The following is a 21,043-nucleotide window of genomic DNA, read 5'->3' as shown; positions in this document are numbered from 1 at the left end:
TAGGGTGTTCGCCTTGCATGCAGTGGACCTGGGTTCCCTTCCTCCGCCCCTCTCGGAGAGCCCGAAAAGCTACCGAGAGTATCTTGTCCCCATGGCAGAGCCTGGCAAACTACCCGTGGCGTATCCGATATGCAAAAAAAAAAAAAACACAAAAACAGTAACAAGTCTCATGGAGATGTTACCAGTGCCCACTTGAGCAAATCCATGAGCAACGGGATGACAGTGATACAGTGACAGTGATTGTATTTTAGGCACTGTGGTTTACAATACTGTTAACATTAGGTTCTCTTACATAAATTGTTCTAGCACTATACTCTATCAGATTGTCTGCTTTCTTCCAACATTGGAGGGTGGAATTAAGAAAAAAAAAACTGAAGTCCAGGTTTTCACCCTGAGTAATATTCTGTACCACAGATTCTTCTGTTCTTCCCCTCCACTCTCCGTGGGACTATACTTCTTACCTAATATACTTTTTGTTACACCGTAGAGAATATCCATTAGCTGATTGCTGGGTTGCAGACTGTAGAACATCTCTGGTGTGCACTTGAGATCCTGTGTTTAATTTTTTTATTTCTTTGCTCTGCCTCCTCAATCCTCCTTTGTTTTTCTTGCATAAAGCACATCCATATTGTTTCATTCAAGATTTCCATTTTTCCAAGGCTGGGGGGTGGAAGAGGTGCTCCTTAGCAGTGCTCAGTTAATTGAACTGGAGTTTCAATGTGAGAGCCCAAGGATGTAGTGCATTGATGGCCCTACAGTGCCAAGGATGACTCAGTGAACCCTGGTGGTGCTCTTCTGAGACCTCTAGAACCTCCAGGGCTTCACCCAGCTGTTTCCTCAGGATTAAACAAAGGTCCCCTGCTTGTAGGTGATGCACCTTAACATCTGTACTCTAGATTACCATATCTTTGATTCCTGCTTTGGGTTCATGCAAATGGTGAGCAGAATTATTTTGTCTTTTGATCTTCCCCAGTCTGTTAAAATTGCTTCATGTATGTGACAGCTGTTGTGGTAGAGCTCTAACAGTTCTACCATTTTAATTTGTTTGTTTTGTGGGACCACACTCAGAGGCTGTTTCTGGCTCTGTGTTTGGGGATTGCTTCAGGTGGTGCTGGCAGGAACTTTCTCTGTTGGGTTTCTCAGGCGTCCAGCATGCAAACAGGAGCTCCAGCCACTGAGCTATCTCTCTGACTTTAATCTTTATTTTTTGTTTTCTCCCCGGGTTTTGTCTTTTGATTTTCTTTAGTCTATTCAAATTGCTTCATGTATGTATAGCTGTTGTGGCAGTTTATATTTTTACCTGAATTACTCAGGGCTTACTCCTGGCTCTTTGCTCAGGGAATACACCTGTTGAGGCTTGCTCCTTTGAAACTTTGGCCCTCTGGTCTTTGTTTTTTATAGGAAGAAATAAGTATTTACACTTTAATAATAAGTTTGCATAATATTTAACTAAATAACATGATTTTAAGATGTACAGTGGGTATAAACAGCAAACACAGCTGAATACTTTGCATGTTTGGGTTTCGAATCTAGCACTGTGAACCCCTGAACACCTCCTAAAATTGCCCTGGCCCAAACCTCAGGTACATGTGGGCCTCCCTCCAATTCAGTAGCAAAAAACAATAAATAACAAACAAAACCATACCATGCTCCAGCTTTCACCTGGCATTTAATTCTGTTTATATAATGACAATTGTCTGATAAAAGAGAATAGGCAATCAGTATTTTGAAAACAGTTTAAGTAATAAGATCATTTTATTTCTTCCTCTTTCCATTCTCTCTGTTGGAAATGTTTTGATGGCAGGTGGGAAACATACCTGTACTTGGCTGTAGTACTTGTTTCGGGATGACATATTTGTTTGAAATGCTCACACACTTGAAGACAATGTTCTCCCCCCCTGTTTTTTAGTATTATGACCTTTTTTTCTTTTTTAAAATTTATTATTTTTTTAATTTGTGAATCACCGTGAGGGTGCAGTTACAGATGTACATATTTTCGTGCTTGTGTTTCAGTCATACAATGCTCGAGTACCCATCCCTCCACCAGTGCCGATTCTCCACCACTGTTGATCCCCTTATATCTCCCCCACCACACACTCCATCCCGACCTCTGTGGCAGGGCATTTCCTTTTGTTCTCTCTCTCTTTTTGTTCTCCTTTTTTGTGGTACTTGCACACATGCTTGCCAGACTGTGGTCCATGTATGTCTTTTATTTATTTTTTTAAATTATTTTATTAATAGTTTATTTTTAATTAGTGAGTCAACGTGAGGGTACAGTTACAGATTTATACATTTTTGTGCTCATGTTTCCCCCATACAAGTTCGATAACCCATCCCTTCACCAGTGCCCATTCTCCACCACCAGTAAACCCAGCATCCCTCCCACCCTCCCCAGTCCCGTCTCCCCCCCACCCCACACTGCCACTATGGCAGGGTATTCCCTTTTGTTCTCTCTCTCTGATTAGGTGTTGTGGTTTGCAATAAAGGTGTTGAGTGGCCATTGTGTTCAGTCTCTAGTCTATATTCGGCCCGCATCATCCTTTCCCCACATGACCTCCAACCACATTTTACTTGGTGTTCCCTTCTCTGAGTTGCCCAGAATGAGAGACCAGCCTCCAAGCCATGGAGACAACCTCCTGGTACTTATTTCTACTATTCTTGGGTGTTAGTCTTATAGTCTATTATTCTATATTCCACAGATGAGTGCAATCTTTCTATGTCTGTCTCTCTCTTTCTGACTCATTTCACTTAGCATGATACTTTCCATGCTGATCCACTTATATGCAAACGTCATGACCTCCTTTTTTCTAACAGCTACATAGTATTCCATTGTATAGATGTACCAGAGTTTCTTCAACCAGTCATCTGTTCTAGGGCACTCGGGTTTTTTCCAGATTCTGGCTATTGTAAACAGTGCTGCGATGAACATATAAGTGCAGATGTCATTTCGACTATACTTTTTTGCTCCTCTGGGATATATTCCCAGCAGTGGTATTGCTGGGTCAAATGGGAGCTCAACCTCTAGTTTTTTGAGAATCGTCCATATTGTTTTCCAAAAGGGCTGAACTAGTTGGCATTCCCACCAGCAGTGAAGGAGATTCCTTTTCTTCCCACATCCACGCCAACAGCGGTTGCTTTTGTTTTTTGGGATGTGGGCCAGTCTCTGTGGTGTGAGATATCTCATTGTTGTTTTGATCTGCATCTCCCTGATGATTAGTGATGTTGAACATTTTCTCATGTGCCTCTCTGCCTTTCAGATTTCTTCTTTGGGAAAGTTTCTGTTCATTTCATCACCCCATTTTTTGATCGGGTCGGCAGTTTTCTTCTTGTGGAGTTCAACCAGTGCATTGTATATCCTTGTTATCAACCCTTTATCGGATGAGTACTGCGTAAATATCCTTTCCCATTCTGTAGATTGTCTTTGTACTTTGGTCACTGTTTCTCTTGAGGCGCAGAAGCTTCTTAGTTTGAGATAGTCCCATATATTTATCTGTTTTCACTTGCTTGGCCAGTGGCATGTCAGCTTTGAAGATACCTTTGGCTTCAATGTTGTGGAGGGTTTTGCCGACCTTGTCTTCAATCCTTAGGGATTCTGGTCTGATGTTGAGGTCTTTAATCCATTTTGATCTGACTTTTGTGCATGGTGATAGGTGGAGGTCTAAGCCCATTTTTTTGCATGTAGCTGTCCAGTTTTGCCAGCACAGTTTGTTGAACGTGCTTTCCTTGCTCCACTTCACATTTCTTGCTCCCTTATCAACGATTAGATGATCATATATTTGAGGGGATGTGTCAGAGTATTCAACCCTGTTCCATTGGTCTGCAGCTCTGCCTTTGTTCCAGTACAGTGCTGTTTTAATGACTACCTCTTTGTAGTAGAGTTGAAAGTTGGGGAGGTTGATTCCTCCCATTTTCTTTTTCCCAAGAATTGCTTTAGCTCTTCGTGGGGGCTTATTGTTCCATATGAATTTCAGGAGCACTTGTTCCATTTCTTTAAAGAATGACAAGGTTATCCCTATAAAGATCACATTGAATTTGTACAATGCTTTGGGGAGAATTGCCATTTTGACAATATTAATTCTTTCAATCCATGAGCAGGGAATGTCTGTCCATTTCCTCGTGTCCTCTTTTATTTCCTGAAGTAGCTTTTCAGGTTCTCTATTTTTTTCTTTTTTTCCCCTCTATTCTTTTTATTTGTTTGCTTATAGGCCACACCCAGCTGTGCTCAGAGCTTACTTCTGGCTCTGCACCCAGAGATCACTTCTGGTGGGGTTTGGGAGGCCATATGGGATACTGAGGAATGGAAGTTGAGTCGTCTGCCTACAGGGAATCACCGCACCCACTCTCTATCTCTCCAGCCTCATCTTTAACAAAATTTTAATTTAAAACCAATTTATCCCTTTCTTCCCTTCATTGTTGTTATGGTGACTGAGAATTATCCACTGTTGATTATGATACAAATTTGCTCTGGTGCTCTCTGGAGCTTGCACATCTGGTTGTGATACACCTGCATTCAGTCACAGTGCTTGCTGGGGGTCACACCGTTGTTGCAGTTCTTGGGTTAGGGAGATAGATCAGTGGGTGGAGTGTATATAATCATGTTTTACATGTGGGAGGCTTGGATTTGAGCCCCTACACTGCATGGTCTCTTTGCAATCCAGGAGTGACCCCTGAACACAGAAGTAGCCCCAAGCACTGCTAAATGTGGCCCCCAAATCAGAAAATGAAAATTAGTTGTGGAGCTTGGCATGTATGCTTGCCTGTAGTTGCAGTCCTTCAGTTGTGGTGCTTGAGTACATTCTAGTTGTAGTACTCACTGCTCTCTGGAATTGCATTTCTAGTCGTGGTTCTCACACATCTTTTAGTTGCAGTGCTTGCAAGTGGTTGCACACTTTAGTTGCAGTGCTTGCACACACCTGGCTATATAGTGTGCCAAGGATCGCATACTTCCTGTGGGTCTCTGCGTCCCAAACAGCAGGACTTGCAGGACTACCCATATTGAATTTAGGCGGCACAGGGGTTGAGCTTGTGGGCTCATGTTTCTTAAGGCATGTGCTTATATCACTGAGCTGTTTTGGGGCATCTTTTGTTTTTAAAATTTTTCACTTTTTACCCCCAACCTTACCCTTTCCTCTGTTGATATTGTTTTGTCTGTGGGTAAGGGGTGAAACATATGCTTGGTCGTGGTGCTTCTTGCTGGGCATTACATAACAGGCTATGATGCTTGCACACTCACTTATGATGCATACCAGGGGTTTCTGCAGTGATCACACACCTAGATGTGATATCTCATGTCTTTTTGTTGGTGAACTTGTGTGGGGAATGTCACTTTTTAGTTGAGATGCTAGTGTATTGCATTAATAATTGATTTGCATATGTTCAACATTTCTTGTGTCCCTGGAATATATTCCACACAGTAATGATGAAAAATATACCTTTAATATATTGAATTTGGTTTGCTGCCATTTTTGGGAGAAGTTTTACCTTTTTTTGTTCATGTATAGGGATAGTATTGGCGTACAGTTTTCCTTTTCAGTCATGTTTTTGTCTGCTTTTGGTATCAGGGTAATGTTGACTGCATAAAAATTATAAGAATTTGTTTCTTCAGTTTTTGAAAATGCTTGGGGAGGACAGTAAGTTTTGATAGAACTCATTTATAGAACTGTCCGTTAGGTTTCCTTTTTCTTTTGGTAGGGGGGTAGTTTTTGATAAAACTTTAAATTTTATCACCTTATTTACTGTTTTCTTCCCCATTTTTTTTTCAGGGCCACGCTGGTGCTGCTCAGGACTCACTCCACGCTCTGCACTTAGGAATCACTCTTGGTGGTGCTCAGGGCAAGCGCAGGTGGACCAGTGTGCAAGGCAAGTGTCCTACCTGCTGTACTATTGCCCCAGATCCTTAATTACTATTTTATTTCTTCCAACTGTCCCCATTTCTGTTATTGTTGCTGATGTTTTTATTGTTAGGACCAGGGATTGCACACCCATGGCTATGGTACTGGCACATCTCTAGCGCTAGTGCTTATCAGGGATTACATATCAGGTTGTGGTGCTCACACACTTGATTGTGGTACTCTCTGACATTTTCACTCCTTTATTATTTTTTAAATAAAATTTTGTTATTGGGGGGGGAGAATGGAAGAATAGTGTAGAAGGTAAGGCACTTAGGTTTTATCCCCTATGAATTCCCGAGCCCTGCCAAGAATTATCCCTGAGCGCAGAGGCAGGAATTATCCCTGAGCACTGCTTGGTGTGGCCCAAGACAAAAAAAAAATGAAAACATTTAAAGAGTATTGATATTTGTTGTGAGAGCACACGTGGTAAATGATCAATGGCCTGGGGATACTCTCCATGTTGCTCAGGAATACCAGAGCCACATCTGCCAGTTCTCAGGGGGTGAAGCATGCCAGTAATTAAGCCCAGGAGTTTGCACATGCAAAGCATGTGTTTTGGAACACACTTCTGGTCTCTATTTTATTTTATTTTTGGTTTTTGGGTCACACCTGGCGATGCACAGGGGTTACTCCTGGCTCTGCACTAAGGAATTACTCCTGGCAGTGCTCAGGGGACCATATGGGATGCTGGGATTTGAACCTGGGTCGGCCGCGTGCAAGGCAAACGCCCTACCCGCTGTGCTATCACTCCAGCCCCCTGGTCTCTATTTTAAAATTTTTGAGAATCTTGATACTGCTTTCCATCATGACTGATTTACATTCCTACTAGCATATGCATGGGTTCCCTTTATTCCACACATTCTCTAATACTTCTTTTTGATTTTTAGACAATAGGCATTCTCACAGATGGGAGTTCATATCACACTGTTGTTTTAATTTAAACTTACCTTAAAACAGGTGATGAACATCTTTCCATGTGCCTATTGGCCATCTGTATGTCTTTCAGAAAAATGTCTATTCTTATCTTCTACTCATTTGGGGAGGGGATTTTGTGCCATACCTTAAAGTGCTCAGGGCTTACTCCTAGCTCTGTGCTCAGGGATTACTCCTGGCAATGTTGGAGGAAGGGGGCGTGTGCAGTGACAGGGACAGAACCTGGGTTGTCCACATGGTAGGCAAGCACCTTACCCTCTGGCCCCACCCTATCATTTTTAAATCGGATTTCTAGTGTGTGGTTGTCACTGTTGTTGAGTTTTGTAAGTTCTTTATATATTCTGGATATTAAACCCTTATCAGATATATAATGTGCAAACATCTTGACATTTGTACTCCTTTACTTGTGGTGCTGCACATGTGCTTACTGGACAAGTACTCAGTTCAGTACTTATCAGCTTGTCACACAAATTATGAATGATTTTTGCTGGTGTTTATGTGGTGTTCCCATACGTGTTCTCCATAGTTCCTGCCCATGGTGCTCACAGAATATTTAGTTTGGTGCTCATGGGTGGTGGCATCCCTCTTTTGTTTTTATTTATTTTTTGTTGGACCATGGAGCTCAGGGCTTACTCCTGCCTCAGCACTTAAAGATCGTTCCTGCCTGGGAATTGAACCCAGCCGGTCAGCCACGGGCAAGGCAGATACCTTACCCGCTATACAGTCTCTCTGCTGCCGCCACCTCGTCCCTCAGTTTTATGCTGTTCACACACAACTGTCTGTGGTACAACTGGAATGTGTCCATAGTCCTGGGGCTCTCAGACAGCACAGCTGCCAGAGTCCTGCTCCATGCATGTCGTCAAAGGCCTAGTCAGTGTTGATCAGGGATTTGGGTTTGCGAGTGCCTAGGGGCACTCATGCACTGAGATGTACACTTTTGAGGTAATGACATGACCATGTAGATTGTGAGCTCCCTCACTTGCCTTCTGCACTACGTTGAGAGGACCAGAGTGGCAGGCGACCGATCGTGCAAGTTTGACAGAACCTGACAGTCTCCAGGTTTGGCTTCTTTAGTCACAGAAGTCTGGGCATGATTTATGACCTCTGCAGGGAGCCACCATAAGTAAGAGGAGGGTGGGTTCTCCTTCGCAGAAGGAAGCAGATCAGGAAAGTTAGCCTCCTCTCTCCTTGGCTGTGATTTGCCTTACGTGACTTGCTTTGGAGCAGCCAGCTGTGCACTGGGAGGAGCTTTATCTGGCCTCGCTAAGCAGTTGCTTCTTCAGCATCCAAGCTCACCCCTAGTGTTCTGCTTTTACTTCAGTGTGGGAGGAGTTAACCTTAGGAATGTGCCCTCAGGATCTGTTTCTAAGAAGAGGGGCCGGAATTGGTGTCTGTAGCAGATTTGGGGATGGATACTGAGATGGTATCTGTGGTGGGTACTGACCACGTCTATAAATATTTTACCTCCTGTTTTGGTATTGTAAGAGTAGGACAATAGCATTGTTTTGTCCGGAGTTCTGTTCAGTTTTCGCTTTCTCAGGTCACTGTTTACTACCTTTGAAGTGCCACTTACTTCCCAGGGCAGGAAGCCACAGTTTAAAGTTGAAGTCTGGTCCATAGGTGGATTTCTTTCCCGGTGAGAGGCCCTGACACCACTTGATTCTATTTCCGGTCTGAGCACCCCCCATTTTCCTGCATGAAGAGGCCTTTGGCACTATTCTGACTCAGGGCCTCATAAAGTTGTAGTCTGCAGACTGCAGACATCCAAAGGACTGAGAGTGAAGGCCAGCTTCCAAGATGGCTTACTCACCTGGCTAGTGGCAGGAAACTTCTAGTCTTAGCTGGATGTTGATAGGAAGCCTCAGTTCCATACTGATGCATTAACCTTTTCATGCAGCTACTTGAGTGTTTTTATGGCACGGCAGATGCCAGTTCCCAGATATAGTGATTCAAGAGAGAGGTAAGGAAGAACCTATAATATCTCTATGTCAGTAATCCTCAGCAGTGCCTCTTATGACTTAGTCTTATAAGTCATACCAGAAAGCAAGTCACTGAGTTCAAATCACACGCAAAGGTGGGAGGAGTTATATTTGACCATTTGAAAAAGAAGTAGAGGGTAGACCTTCTGGAAAAACAGTATGGGCGATTCTCAAAAAATTAGAAATTGAACTCCCATTTGACCCAGCAATATCACTTCTGGGAATATATCCCGGAGCGGCAAAAAAGTATAGTAGAAATGACATCTGCACTTGTATGTTCATTGATGCACTGATTACAATAGCCAAAATCTGGAAAAAACCCGAGTGCCCTAGAACAGATGACTGGTTAAAGAAACTTTGGTACATCTACACAATGGAATACTATGCAGCTATTAGAAAAGATGAACCCATGAAATTTGCATATAAGTGGATCAACATGAAAAGTATCATGTTAAGTGAAATGAGTCAGAAAGAGAGGATCAGACATAGAAAGGTTGCATTCATCTGTGGAATATAAAGTAACAGAATAGGAGACTAATACCCAAGAATAGTAGAAATAAGATCCAGGCAGTTTGCCCCATGACTTGGAAGCCGGCCTCACATGCTGGGGGAAAAGACAGCTTAGATAAAGAAGGGAACATCAAGTAAAGGGTGTTTGGAAGACCCACTCGGGTTGGGAGATGTGTGCTGAATGTAGACTATAGATCGACTACAATGGCACTCAATGCCTCTATTGCAAACCACAACACCCAGAAGGAGAGAGAACAAAAGGGAATGCCCTCCACAGAGGCGGAGTGGGGGGGTATGGGTGGTGGGAGGGATACTGGGATCATTGGTGGTGGAGAATGGGCACTGGTGGAGGGATGGGTACTCGATCATTGTATGAGTGAAACGCAAACATGAAAGTTTGTAAGTATGTAACTGTACCTCACGGTAATTCACTATTTAAAAATAAATAAATAAATAAATAAATAAATAAAAAAGAAGTGTAGGGCTATAGAGTTAGTTTAGGCGGCAAGACACTTGCCTTGCATGTAACTGACCCTGGTACAATCCCTTATATTATGTATGGTCCCTTGAGAACAGCCAGGTGTAATCCTGAACATGGAGCCAGGAATAGGTTCCATACACTCTGGGTTTGGCCCAAGAACCAAAAAAGGGAGTAAAGAATTTGTGAACACATTTTAAAACCACCAGAAGACAGGTGATTAGCAATAAACATAGCGAGTAAATATGATATATTAGGTCATACGGTCTATGAAAAAACTAGAGCATAGGTAAGAAGTATCAAAGTATATGGGTGTATGAAAGGAATTTCTGTTGCAGTTTGTGGTGGGAGGGGTGTCACATACGTGACTCTGTGCTCAGGAATAATTCCTGGCACTGCTTGGGAGACTGTATGTAGAACTGGTGACAGAACCTGGTTAGGCCACATTAAGGAAAGTACTCTACTTACTTTACTATCTCTCTAGCCTCTGGGTTGCAGTTTTAAACAAGATGGTCAGTGTAGGACTCATTAATAAGGTTAGATTTTGGAACTGGAGCGATAGTGTCTTGCATGTGGCTGACCCAGATTTGATCTTTGGAATTGTGTATGGTCCCCTAAACCTTTCTAGGAGTGACCCCTGAGCACAGAGCCAGGAGTAAACCCTGAGTACAACTGTGTGTGGCCTGAAGCTGAAAAAGGGTAAAATTTCAAGCACAGGTATTGTACCTGCCTTGGCAGCTTGTGAGGCTGTGAGTTCAATCCTGGCACTGCCCCCAGATGCCCAGGTACAATCCCAGAAGCTTTGTTGTCTCGGTCCTTCTCCCGCCACCTGCCTCCTGTCCCACAAGAGACTGTGTGTGGGTTTGATTTCTGGAACATTGCAATCAGGTGTGTGTGAGCACTCCAAGGAAAATGCTGGAGTGCATCATAACTGAAGATGTGTGAGCTCCATGATCAGGAGTGCGACCCCTGGTAACCATGTTTTTAAGAACTCCAGTGGCCCCCAGCAAGCCCTGAAACCAAAATTTGTGTGAGCACCATAATTGAATGTGCAACCCCTAGCAACTACTTGTGTAGACACTGCAACCAGGTGTGCCATCCCTTGCTAGCACCATAATTAAATGTTTGTAACTCTTGGTCATTTCATTAATAAAAAGGAAGGGAAAGGTGGAAAATAAAAATGTAAGATCAGAGAGTATGGGGTTGGGTGCTTGCATTGCACATGACCATCCCTGGTTTGATTCCTGGCACTACACAGAGCTAGGAATAAACCCTGAGCACAGCTGCTGCTATGGCCCTCAAACCCTAAATAAACAAATAAATTAAATAAGAAATGGTTAAATTTGAAGCAAATACTTGCTTGGGTACAAGAAAGAAGTTAGTTAAGCAGATGTCTTGAAGAATAATTCCCCAAGCCAAGTGAAAAGCTAGGGCAGAGCCCCTGATGCAGGAGCAAATGAGGTGAGAGCAAAGAACACGAATTTTAAATTGGGGAAGATGGGATAATGTTGAGGATATTACCATCGCTGAAATTAATGAGCTCATTGTTTCTAATAGGAATGTGAAGAATTCAAAATGGATTCAAGTATGGGTGTGAATTCTATCACCATATCTGTTGAGGGGATGACATGTAGTTCCTGTGTTTGGACCATTGAGCAGCAGATTGGAAAATTGAATGGTGTACATCATATTAAAGTAAGTTACTTCTTGATGGCGTGGTGTTAGGGCACTGTATGAAATTATCATTAACATTAATTGTCATCATTACCAACATAAATGATGGTAACTTAACAAAATGGGGCTATGGTAAGTTATCCTAAAAATTGTTGACTTCAAATGCTATTGACTGGAATTCTAGGAAAGTTTTTGTTTCTTTTTCTTTTTGGGTCACACCCAGCGATGCACAGGGGTTACTCCTAGCTCATGCACTCAGGAATTATTCCTGTTGTGCTCAGGGTACCATATGGGATGCTGGGAATCAAACCCAGGTTGGCCACTGTGCTATTGTTCCAGACCCTAGGAAAGTTTTTAAATGAGAAGTTGTGTTTCCTGAGAAGTAAATAGCTTACACCTTTAATAATACTGCCATTCCTTTTGTTTTTGTTTTTGTATCACACCGGCTGTACTCAGGGCTTCCTCCTGGCTCTGCACTCAGGGACCATTCCTGGTGGGCTCGGGGCACCATATGGGATGCAGGGGGATTGAACTTGGGTCAGCCATATGGAAAGCAAGTGCCCCACCCACTGTAATTCATCCCCTCTTTCATACTTAAAAAATATTTTTCATTGATTTATCATTAGTTTAGAATATGGAATTGGGGGGAGGGGGTTACTTTTCACCTCTATACATATGCAGTTATCACCAGTCCCACCACTGAATTTTTTTTTCTTTTTGGGCCACACCCAGCGATGCTCAGGGGTTACTCCTGGCTCTGCACTCAGGAATTTCTCCTGGCAGTGATAGAAGGACCGTATGGGATGCCGGGGATCAAACCTGGGTTGGCCACGTGCAAGGCAAATGCCCTACCTGTTAAACTATTGCTCTGGCCCTCACCACTGAATTTTTAATGTGATCCCACCACCAAAAATGACATTTCTTCGTTCTTTCCACCATCTCTCTTTTCCCTAGTTTTTAATAAACAGTAGTTTTGTTATTTGTTGTCAGTAATTTGGTTTACTTGTTTTCCACATGATTCAGAACATCTAATAATTGTTTTTTTAATTGAATCACAGTGAGATGTACAGTTACAAAGTTGTTCATGATTGAGTTTCAGTCGTACAATGTTCCAACATCCATCTCTTTACCAGTGCACATTTCCCAGCACCAGTGTCCATAGTTTCCCTCCCGCCTGCTCCCTGCTCCACCCCGATAGGCTGCCTTGATGGCAGAAGCTTCTTTCTTTTAGTTTCCTTTTAGGCACTGTGGTTTGTAATACTGTTGCTGAAAGGCTATCATAGGAGTTTCTGCACTCAGTTTAGAGTGACCATTCCAACTATCATTGTCCTAGTGGTCTCTTCCCTAATAATTGTTTTCAACTTTCTTATTTTGCATAGAATAATTGCCTCAGTTTCCATATATTTTGTTCTAAAGAGCAAGGTAAATATATTTTTGTTTTTAGTCCACACCTTGTGGTGTTCTTGGGCTACTCCCAGCTCAGTTTATCTTTTTCTTTATTAAACAAGTTTTATTGGATCACTGTGAGATATTGTTACAAACTTGCATGATTGCATTTCATTTGAACAACGCTTGAGCACCCATCCCTCCACAAGTGCACATTTTCCATCACCATTGTTCCCAGTATCCCACCTGCCACCCCCACCCTACCCCACTCCCTGCCTCTGTAGCAGGTACAGTCCTTCTTACTCTCTCTAATTTTGCGCATTGTGATTTGCGATACAGATACTAAGAGGTCATTGTGTTTGGTCCTTGGTCTACTTTCAGCACACATATCCCAACCTAGGTGATCTCTCCAATCATCAATTAGTGGTCCACCCTCTATCCCAACTATCTTTTCCCCCAGAACGTGGAACTGGCTTCCAAATCATGCTGTGATCTTCCTGGTCTTTATCTCTACTATCCTTAGGTGTTATTATACTACTTTATATTCCACATATGAATGCATTCATTCTATGTCTGTCCTTCTCTTTCTGACTAATTTCACTTAGCATGATACTCTCCATGTCCATCCACTTATATGTGAATTTCATGTAATTTCAAGCTCTTGTAACAGCTGTATAGTATTCCATTGTGTAGATGTGCCAGAGTTTCTTTAACCAGTCATTTGTTCTTGGGCACTTGGGTTTTTTCCAGATTCTGGTTATTATAAGCTGTGCTGCAATAAACATATAAGTGCAGCTATCATTTCTACTGTATTTTTTTCATCTCTGGGATATATTCCCAGGAATGGTATTGTTGGGTCATATGGAAGCTCAATTTCTAGTTTTTGGAGGAATATCCATATTGTTTTCCAAAAAGACTGGAACAATGGCATTCCCACCAACAATGAATGAGAATCACTTTCTCCCTGCATCTGTGCCAGCACTGGTTGTTCTTATTCTTACTAATGTGTACCAGTTTCTGTGGTGTGAGTTGGTACCTCCTTTTTGTTTTGATTTGCATCTCCCTGATTATTAGGGATATAGAGCATTTTTTCATGTGCCTTTTGGCCACTTGAATTTCTTTTTTGTGAAAATTTCTGTTCATTACTTCTCCCCATTTTTTCATGGGATAAGAGGTTTTTTTCTCTTCTAAAGTTCTACCAGTGCCCTGTATATCCTGTATCTTAAGCCCCTACCTGTTGGGAATAGGGTAAATATTTTTCCCATTCCGTGAGCTCTTTCTGTATTTTAGTCACTGTTTCTTTTGAGGTGCAGAAGCTTCTTAGTTTAATGTAATCCCATTTGTTTATATTTGTTTTTACTTGCTTGGTCAGTGGTGTTTCATCCTTAATGATGCATTTAGCTTCAATGTCATGGAGAGTTCTGCCTACATTTTCCTCCATGTACCTTATGGACTCAGGTCTGATATTGAGATCTTTAACCCATTTTGATCTGACTTTTGTGCTTGGCATTAGACAGAGGCCAGAGTTCATTTTTTGCAGGCAGCGGTCCAGTTTTCCCAGCACCACTTGTTGAAGAGACTTTCCTTGTTCCAGTTCACATTTCTTGTTCCTTTGTCAAAGAGTAAGTGATTGTGTGCTTGAGAGGCTGGGTCAGAATATTCAAGTCTGTTCCATTGGTCTGTAGATCTGTTTCTGTTCCAGTACCACCCATGCTGTTTTAATTACTACAGCTTTGTAGTGTAGTTTGAGATTGGGGAAGGTGATGCCACCCATTTTCTTTTTCCCAAGGATTGCTTTGGTTATTCATGGGGGCTTATTATTCCATATGAATTTCAGGAGTGTTTTGTCTATTTCTTTGAAAAATGTCATAGGCATGCTTATAGGGACTGCATTGAATCTGTACAATGCTTTGGGGAGTATTACCATTTTGACTGTTAATCCTCCCAATCCATGAGCAGGACATGTGTCTCTATTTCCTAGTGTCCTCTTTCATTTCTTTGTATAAGTAATTTTCCTCTTTGGTTAAACTGATTCCAAGGTACTTTTCTGGGGCACTATTGTGAACGGGATTGTTTTTCTAATATCTCTTCTTTTTCATTATTTGTGTATAAGAAGGCTATGGACTTTTGTTTATTGATTTTGTAACCTGCCACTCTGCTATACAATCCTATTATTTCTAGGAGCTTTTTTGCAGAGCCTTTAGGGTTCTCTAAGTATAGTATCATGTCATCTGCAAATAGTGATAACTTGACTTCTTCCTTTCCTGTCTGGATGCCTTTGGTATCCTTTTCGTGCCTAAGTGCTATGGCAAGTAGTTCCAGTACTATATTGAATAGAAGTGGTGAGAGTGGGCAACCTTGTCTTGTACTCAATCTTAGATGGAAGGTTCTCTGCTTTTCCCCATGAGAATAGTGCTTGCTGTGGGCTTGTGGTAGACAGGTTTGACTATATTGAGGAAAGTTCCTTCGACTCCCATTTTTTTATAGATGAGAAGTGATGGTTGAATTAATTTTTTTAGAAAAAATTTAGATTTTCTAATAAATGTTTAGAATTAAGAAGATTGGTCAACTAAACCTTAGCCTTTTATTATCTTTCCACAAATGTCTACTATTCCCCAAATTCACGGTTCATCATTATTTTTTGAAGTAAAACAGATTTTATTTGGAGGATTTTTTTTTTAATTTGGGGGATTTTTGAAGGGAAGGACGAAGAGAAAAGTGGGAGAGTGGAGAGTAAGAGAGACAAAGTAATACGCTCAAGAGAGTACATGGGCTTCTCCAAGGGCGGAGAGAGCCCTACACACATCCCAGCATTAGGCATGAAAGCATGAAAGTACACATTTCAGGAGGGGAGATATGGCCGACACATATGCTCAGGCACCACATGTGCTTGGCCACTCTGGCGCAAGCAGCACACAGGCTTGGGCAGCATATGCACCCTTTTTTATCGAATCACCGTGAGAACAGTTACAAAGCTTTCAGGTTTAAGTCTCAGTCATACAATGAACAAACACCCATCCCTTCACCAGTGTACATGTTCCACCACCAAGAACTCCAGTATACTCCCCATCCCCCACCCTGCATGTGTGGCAGATGATTTTCACTTTACTCTCTCTTTACTTTGATTGCATTCAATGTTTCGACAGAAAACCCACTACTATTATTTGGAATTTCCCCCCAACAATCAGACCTGATGAAAAGGCCTCATTTGATAATTTGTTTTCTATTGCTGATAATGAAGAGCATATGATGTCAGGACTGCGTGGTTCTGGATTTCTGGTATTTTAGTAATTAAGTCCAGAGGGATTTCTGCCAGAAGCCGCTGGGTTCTGAAATTGATTTGTGTTCCTCTGGGATCATGGCCATTCAGGAGCAGAGGAGCCATTTGTGGGTGGCCGCTCAGGGTCTCGTCTGGGCAGAGAGTAGCGCCGGCTCTGCCCCCCAATCCCGAGATTTCCCGTGTGCCCCATCACCGCAGACTCGTACTTCTGTCCAATAGGGCTCTGAAAGATGGCGGTCACCATGCTGCCTGCAGCCTTCGACTCCCATTTTGCTGAGTTTTTATCAATAATGGGTGCTGGATCTTGTCAAATGCCTTCTCTGCATCTATTGATATGATCATATGGTTTTTATCTTTCCTTTTATTGATATGGTGTATTATGTTGATTGATTTGCGAATGTTAAACCATCCTTGAATCCCTGGGATAAATCCTACTTGGTCATGGTGTATGATCTTTTTGATGAGTCATTGGATTCTATTTGCTAGTATTTTTTGTTGAGGATCTTTGCATCTGTGTTCACCAAGGATATTGGTCTGTAATTCTCTTTTTTTGTGGTGTCTCTGTCTGCTTTTGATATGAAGGTGATATTTGCCTCATAGAAACTGGAAGTGTTTCACTATTTTTCAATTTCTTAGAAAAGCTTGAACAGAATTGGGAGTAGGTCCTCTTTGAAGGTTTGGAAGAATTTGCTAGTGAATCCATCTGGGCTTTTGTTTTTCGGGAGACTTTTGATTACTATTTCAATTTCCTTGATAGTGATAGGTCTGTTCAGGTATTCCAAGTCTTCTTGGGTCAGCTTTGGGAAATTTTAAAAGTCTAAGAATTTATCCATGTATTTGAGGTTGTCTAGTTGCATATAGCATAAAGCTTTTTAATGTAATCTCTGATTATCCTTTGAATTTGTGTCGGTTCTGTTGAGATGTCTTCCTTTTCGTTTCTGATTCTATTTATTAGGGGTCTCTCTTTCTTATTCCTTGTGAGTGGTTTATTGATCTTGTTTATGTTCTCAAAGAATCAGTTCTTTGTCTCACTGATCTTTTGGATTTTTTTTGCTTTCCATGTTATTAATTTCTGCTCTAAGTTTTATTATTTCTTTTCTCCTATCTGGTTTGGACTCCTTTTGTTGGTTATTCTCCAAGATCTTAAGCTGTTAGGTTAGATTATTTATGTGTTCTCGACCTTCCTTCCTGAGGAATGCTTGTCGAGCTATGAACTTTCCTCTTAACACTTCTTTTGCTATGTTCCACAAGTTCTGGTAGCTCAAGTATTCATTCTCATTTGTTTACAAGAATCTTCTGATTTCCTCCTTGATTTTCTTTCTAAGCCACTCATTATTCAGTAGTGAGCTGTTTAATTTCCATGTGTTTGGTTTGAATTTCTGTTTCTGGGTGTGATTTACTTCAATTTTCAGTGCATCATGATCTGAAAAGATCGTTGATACAATTTCTATCCTCTTAATTTTATGGTAGTATGTTTTGTGGCCGAGTATGTAGTCTATCTTGGAGAATGTTCCATGTTCACTTGAGAAGAATGTGTATTCAGCTTTTTGGGGGTGAAATGTTCTATATATGTCTACTATACCCCTGCTTTCCATTTCTTACTTCAGATACATTATATTCTTGCTGAGCTTGAGTTTTGTTGATCTATCAAGAGGTGATAAAGCAGTGTTGAAGTCTCCAACTATTTTTTTTTTTTGCTTTTTGGGTCACATCTGGCAATGCACAGGGGTTACTCCTGGCTCTGCACTCAGGAATCTCCCCTGGCGGTGCTCAGAGGACCATATGGGATGCTGGGAATCGAACCCGGGTCGGCCGCGTGCAAGGCAAACGCCGTACCCGCTGTGCTATCACTCCAGCCCCGAAGTCTCCAACTATTGTTGTGTTGCTATCATTGTCTTTCTTCAAGTCTATGAGGAGTCGTTTTAAGTATTTTGCTGGTTCCTCTTTAGGTGCATATACATTTAGGAGAGTGAGTACTTCCTGGTGTACTGATCCTTTGATCATTAAGAAATAACCTTCATTGTCTCTTGTAACCTTCTTCAGTCTGAAGTCTATGTGGTCTGATATTAATGTGGCCATTCCTGCTTTTTTGAGGAGCTATTTGTAGGATTGTTTTCCATCCTTTCGTTTTTGAATCTATGTTTGCTCTGCCTGTTCAGATGTGTTTCTTGCAGGCAGCAGGATGTTGGGTTCAGTTTTCGGATCCATCCTGCCACTCTGTATCTTTTAATTGGTGCATTTAGCCCATTGACATTGAGAGAGATTATTCTTATGGGATTTTGTCCCATCTTTCTTCCAAAGTTTGGTGTATTTGGGGGGCTTGTCTTACCTTAAAGTAGCCCGTTTAGTTGTTCTTGTAGCCATGCTTTTGAGGTGATGACGTTCCTGAGTTGTTTGTCTGTGAAGCTGTGTGTTCCTTCTGATATGAATGAGAGTCTAGCTGGGTAAAGTATTCTAGGTGAGGTGTTCTTTTCACTGAGTTTGTTCACTATATCCCACCATTGTCTTCAGGCCCTTAGAGTTTCATCAGATAGGTTTGCTGTGAATCTTAAGGATGTCCCCTTTCTTTCTTTGATCTTTCTGTTTTCAGAATTTTATCTCTGTTGTTGGTTTTCAACATTCTGATCAGGATGTTTCTTGGAGTATTTTTACTTGGATTTCTTTTAGCTGGAACTCTTCTTGTTTCCTGGATCTGATCACAAGTTGGTTTTCAGCTCTGGGAATGTCTTAGCAATGATGTCTTTGACAGTTTGTTCTTCATCAGGGTTTTATTCCTGTTCCTTTAGGACTCCAATGATTCTTATGTTATTCTTCTTGGATTCATCCGAATTTTCTCTTGACATCTGTTGACTTATTTTGAGGTTCTTTCCCAATTTTTGCTGTTATCTAGAGAGTCTTTGTACCTCATCTTGGACTTACTGATTCTATCCTCTGCAGCTGTTACTCTGTTGCTGAGGCCTTACACTGGGTTTTTCATTTCACCTACCAAGTTTTTTAGGTCTTTCATTTCTGCTTGCATTTTTGTTTGCATTTTCCTCACCTCCACTTTCATATCCTCTTGTATTTTATCAGCAGTGCGTTCCATTGCTTCTTCGATCTCCTTGTACATCCTTAAAAGTTTTATTTTAAATTCCTTATCTGAGTCTCTCAATGAGAGACGTTACTGGTGCCCGCTTGAACAAATCGATGAGCAACGGGATGACAGTGATGAGAGGTTATAGAGTTCATTGCTACTGTTTGATTCCTTTGGCCTAGCAACTTCAGTTATTAGACTTGGTGAGGTTCTGTATTGTTTTACCATATAGTGAGCTTTGTGTTTTAGAGTTTTATCTAATGTTGTTGTATCTTATGTCCCCTACAGTCAGGTTATCTTTGTGAGTGGCCATGGCTTATTAATAGGTATGTGTGAGACCTGGGATAACTATTGCCTCAACGTGGGGTTCAGAGAAAATAAGTTCTTCTCTGAAGGCATTAGTATCCATGTGGTTTTGTGGTTAAGGGTTTAGAAGGTGTTCTGGTTGAGTAGATGAGGGAGCGATGATAGGGGTCCACACAACTGGGAGAGAAAGGTGGTAGTGCGGTGCTTTAGGGGCGTTGGCTGGGGGCAGGATGCTGGAAGGAATTCGGGTCCGGGTGGGCGCAGGCGTGGGGACTGCGTCACTGGTCGGGGAAGTTGATGTACCTGGGAGAGGAAGGTGGCAGCGCTGGAGGGGCAGTGGCTGGGGGCAGGATCCCAGCTCAGTTCTTGAGGGACAATGGAGGCCATTGAACCCAGACCTCCTGCATGCTAATCAGATACTATTACCTTCTGAGCTATTGTTTCAGCCTGGACATACATTTTTGACAGCAGAGTAATATTCTATTGAGGGTGTTTTTTGTTGTTTTTTTTTTTTAGGGCCACACTTGATGATACTCAGGACTTACTCCTTGTTCTGTGTTCAGAAATCACTCTTGGCAGTTTTGGGGGGCCATATGGGGTGCTAGCTCTCAAACCTGGGTCAGTTACATGCAAGGCAAGTTTCCTACCCACTGTATTATTGCTCTAGCCCATCCATTGAGTATACCACAACATTTTTTTTTTGTTTTGAGGCACACCTGGTGGTTCTCATGACTTACTTTTGGCTCTGCACTTCGGAATTGCTCCTGGAGGTGCTTGTGGGGAACCATATGTGATACTGGGTATTGAACCCATGCCGGCCATGTGCAGGGCAAATGCTCTACTGCTGTACTATTGTTCCGTCCCGACATTTCCATTCCAGGAGTGTCATATTTATAACATTAGATCTTAGAAATATTTGGTGATCTATTAAATTCACTCCTACTGATAGATTTTTGTTCATTTGTGGGTTTTCCTGGTCGTGATTGGGGGCTGCCTTTGGAGGTAGTTAGTGGAATATGCAGTGCTGGGAAATGAAGCTAGGCTTTAGTTTTTCTTTTTTTTGTTAATTTTTAGCCATATCCAGTGATAGTTAGGGGTTACTCCTGGCTCTGCACTCAGGAATTACTCCTGCTGCCTCAGGGAAACATATGAGATGCTAGAAATTGAACCCATGTGCCAGGCCACATGACTTACCTATTATACTATTGCCCTTCAGTTTTTCCTTTATTTAAAAAAATACTTCAGTCTATGTGAAGATGTAATTTTGAAATTGCTCCTCTGTGTAGTCATAAATTTATACATATATAGATGTGTTATAGTTATTACCCTGTATCATACCAAACTAAAATAGGGCCATAGTGATTAGTATAGCAGGATAGTGCACTTGCATTCAGTGTGGCCCATCTAGGTTTGATTCTCAGCATCATATTTAATACCCTGAACCTCTCCCCCCCCAGGAGTTATCCTGACCACAGAACCAGTATTACATCCCTGAGCACCACTGGATATAGCCCCAAAACAAGCAAATAAACA

At 41.8% G+C, this 21,043-nt stretch overlaps 1 protein-coding gene across 2 annotated transcripts in view; it reads left to right on the top strand.

The window, feature by feature from the left end:
* ATP7A (ATPase copper transporting alpha) overlaps positions 1-21,043 on the top strand; it is a 175,232-nt gene that overhangs the window by 50,137 nt on the left and 104,052 nt on the right. For both annotated transcript variants that reach the window (XM_055122415.1, XM_055122414.1), the window contains exons 2-3: positions 5,763-5,859; positions 11,349-11,486. In XM_055122415.1, the coding sequence (XP_054978390.1) occupies positions 11,367-11,486 (120 nt within the window). In that variant the 5' untranslated portion in view covers positions 5,763-5,859; positions 11,349-11,366. The remainder of the gene's footprint in view (positions 1-5,762; positions 5,860-11,348; positions 11,487-21,043) is intronic.

This window comes from Sorex araneus, chromosome X, assembly GCF_027595985.1.
Source record: "Sorex araneus isolate mSorAra2 chromosome X, mSorAra2.pri, whole genome shotgun sequence".
Classification (NCBI taxonomy): domain Eukaryota; kingdom Metazoa; phylum Chordata; class Mammalia; order Eulipotyphla; family Soricidae; genus Sorex; species Sorex araneus.
Note: the sequence above shows the minus strand (reverse complement) of the source record. Positions and strands in the feature narration are given on the sequence as shown.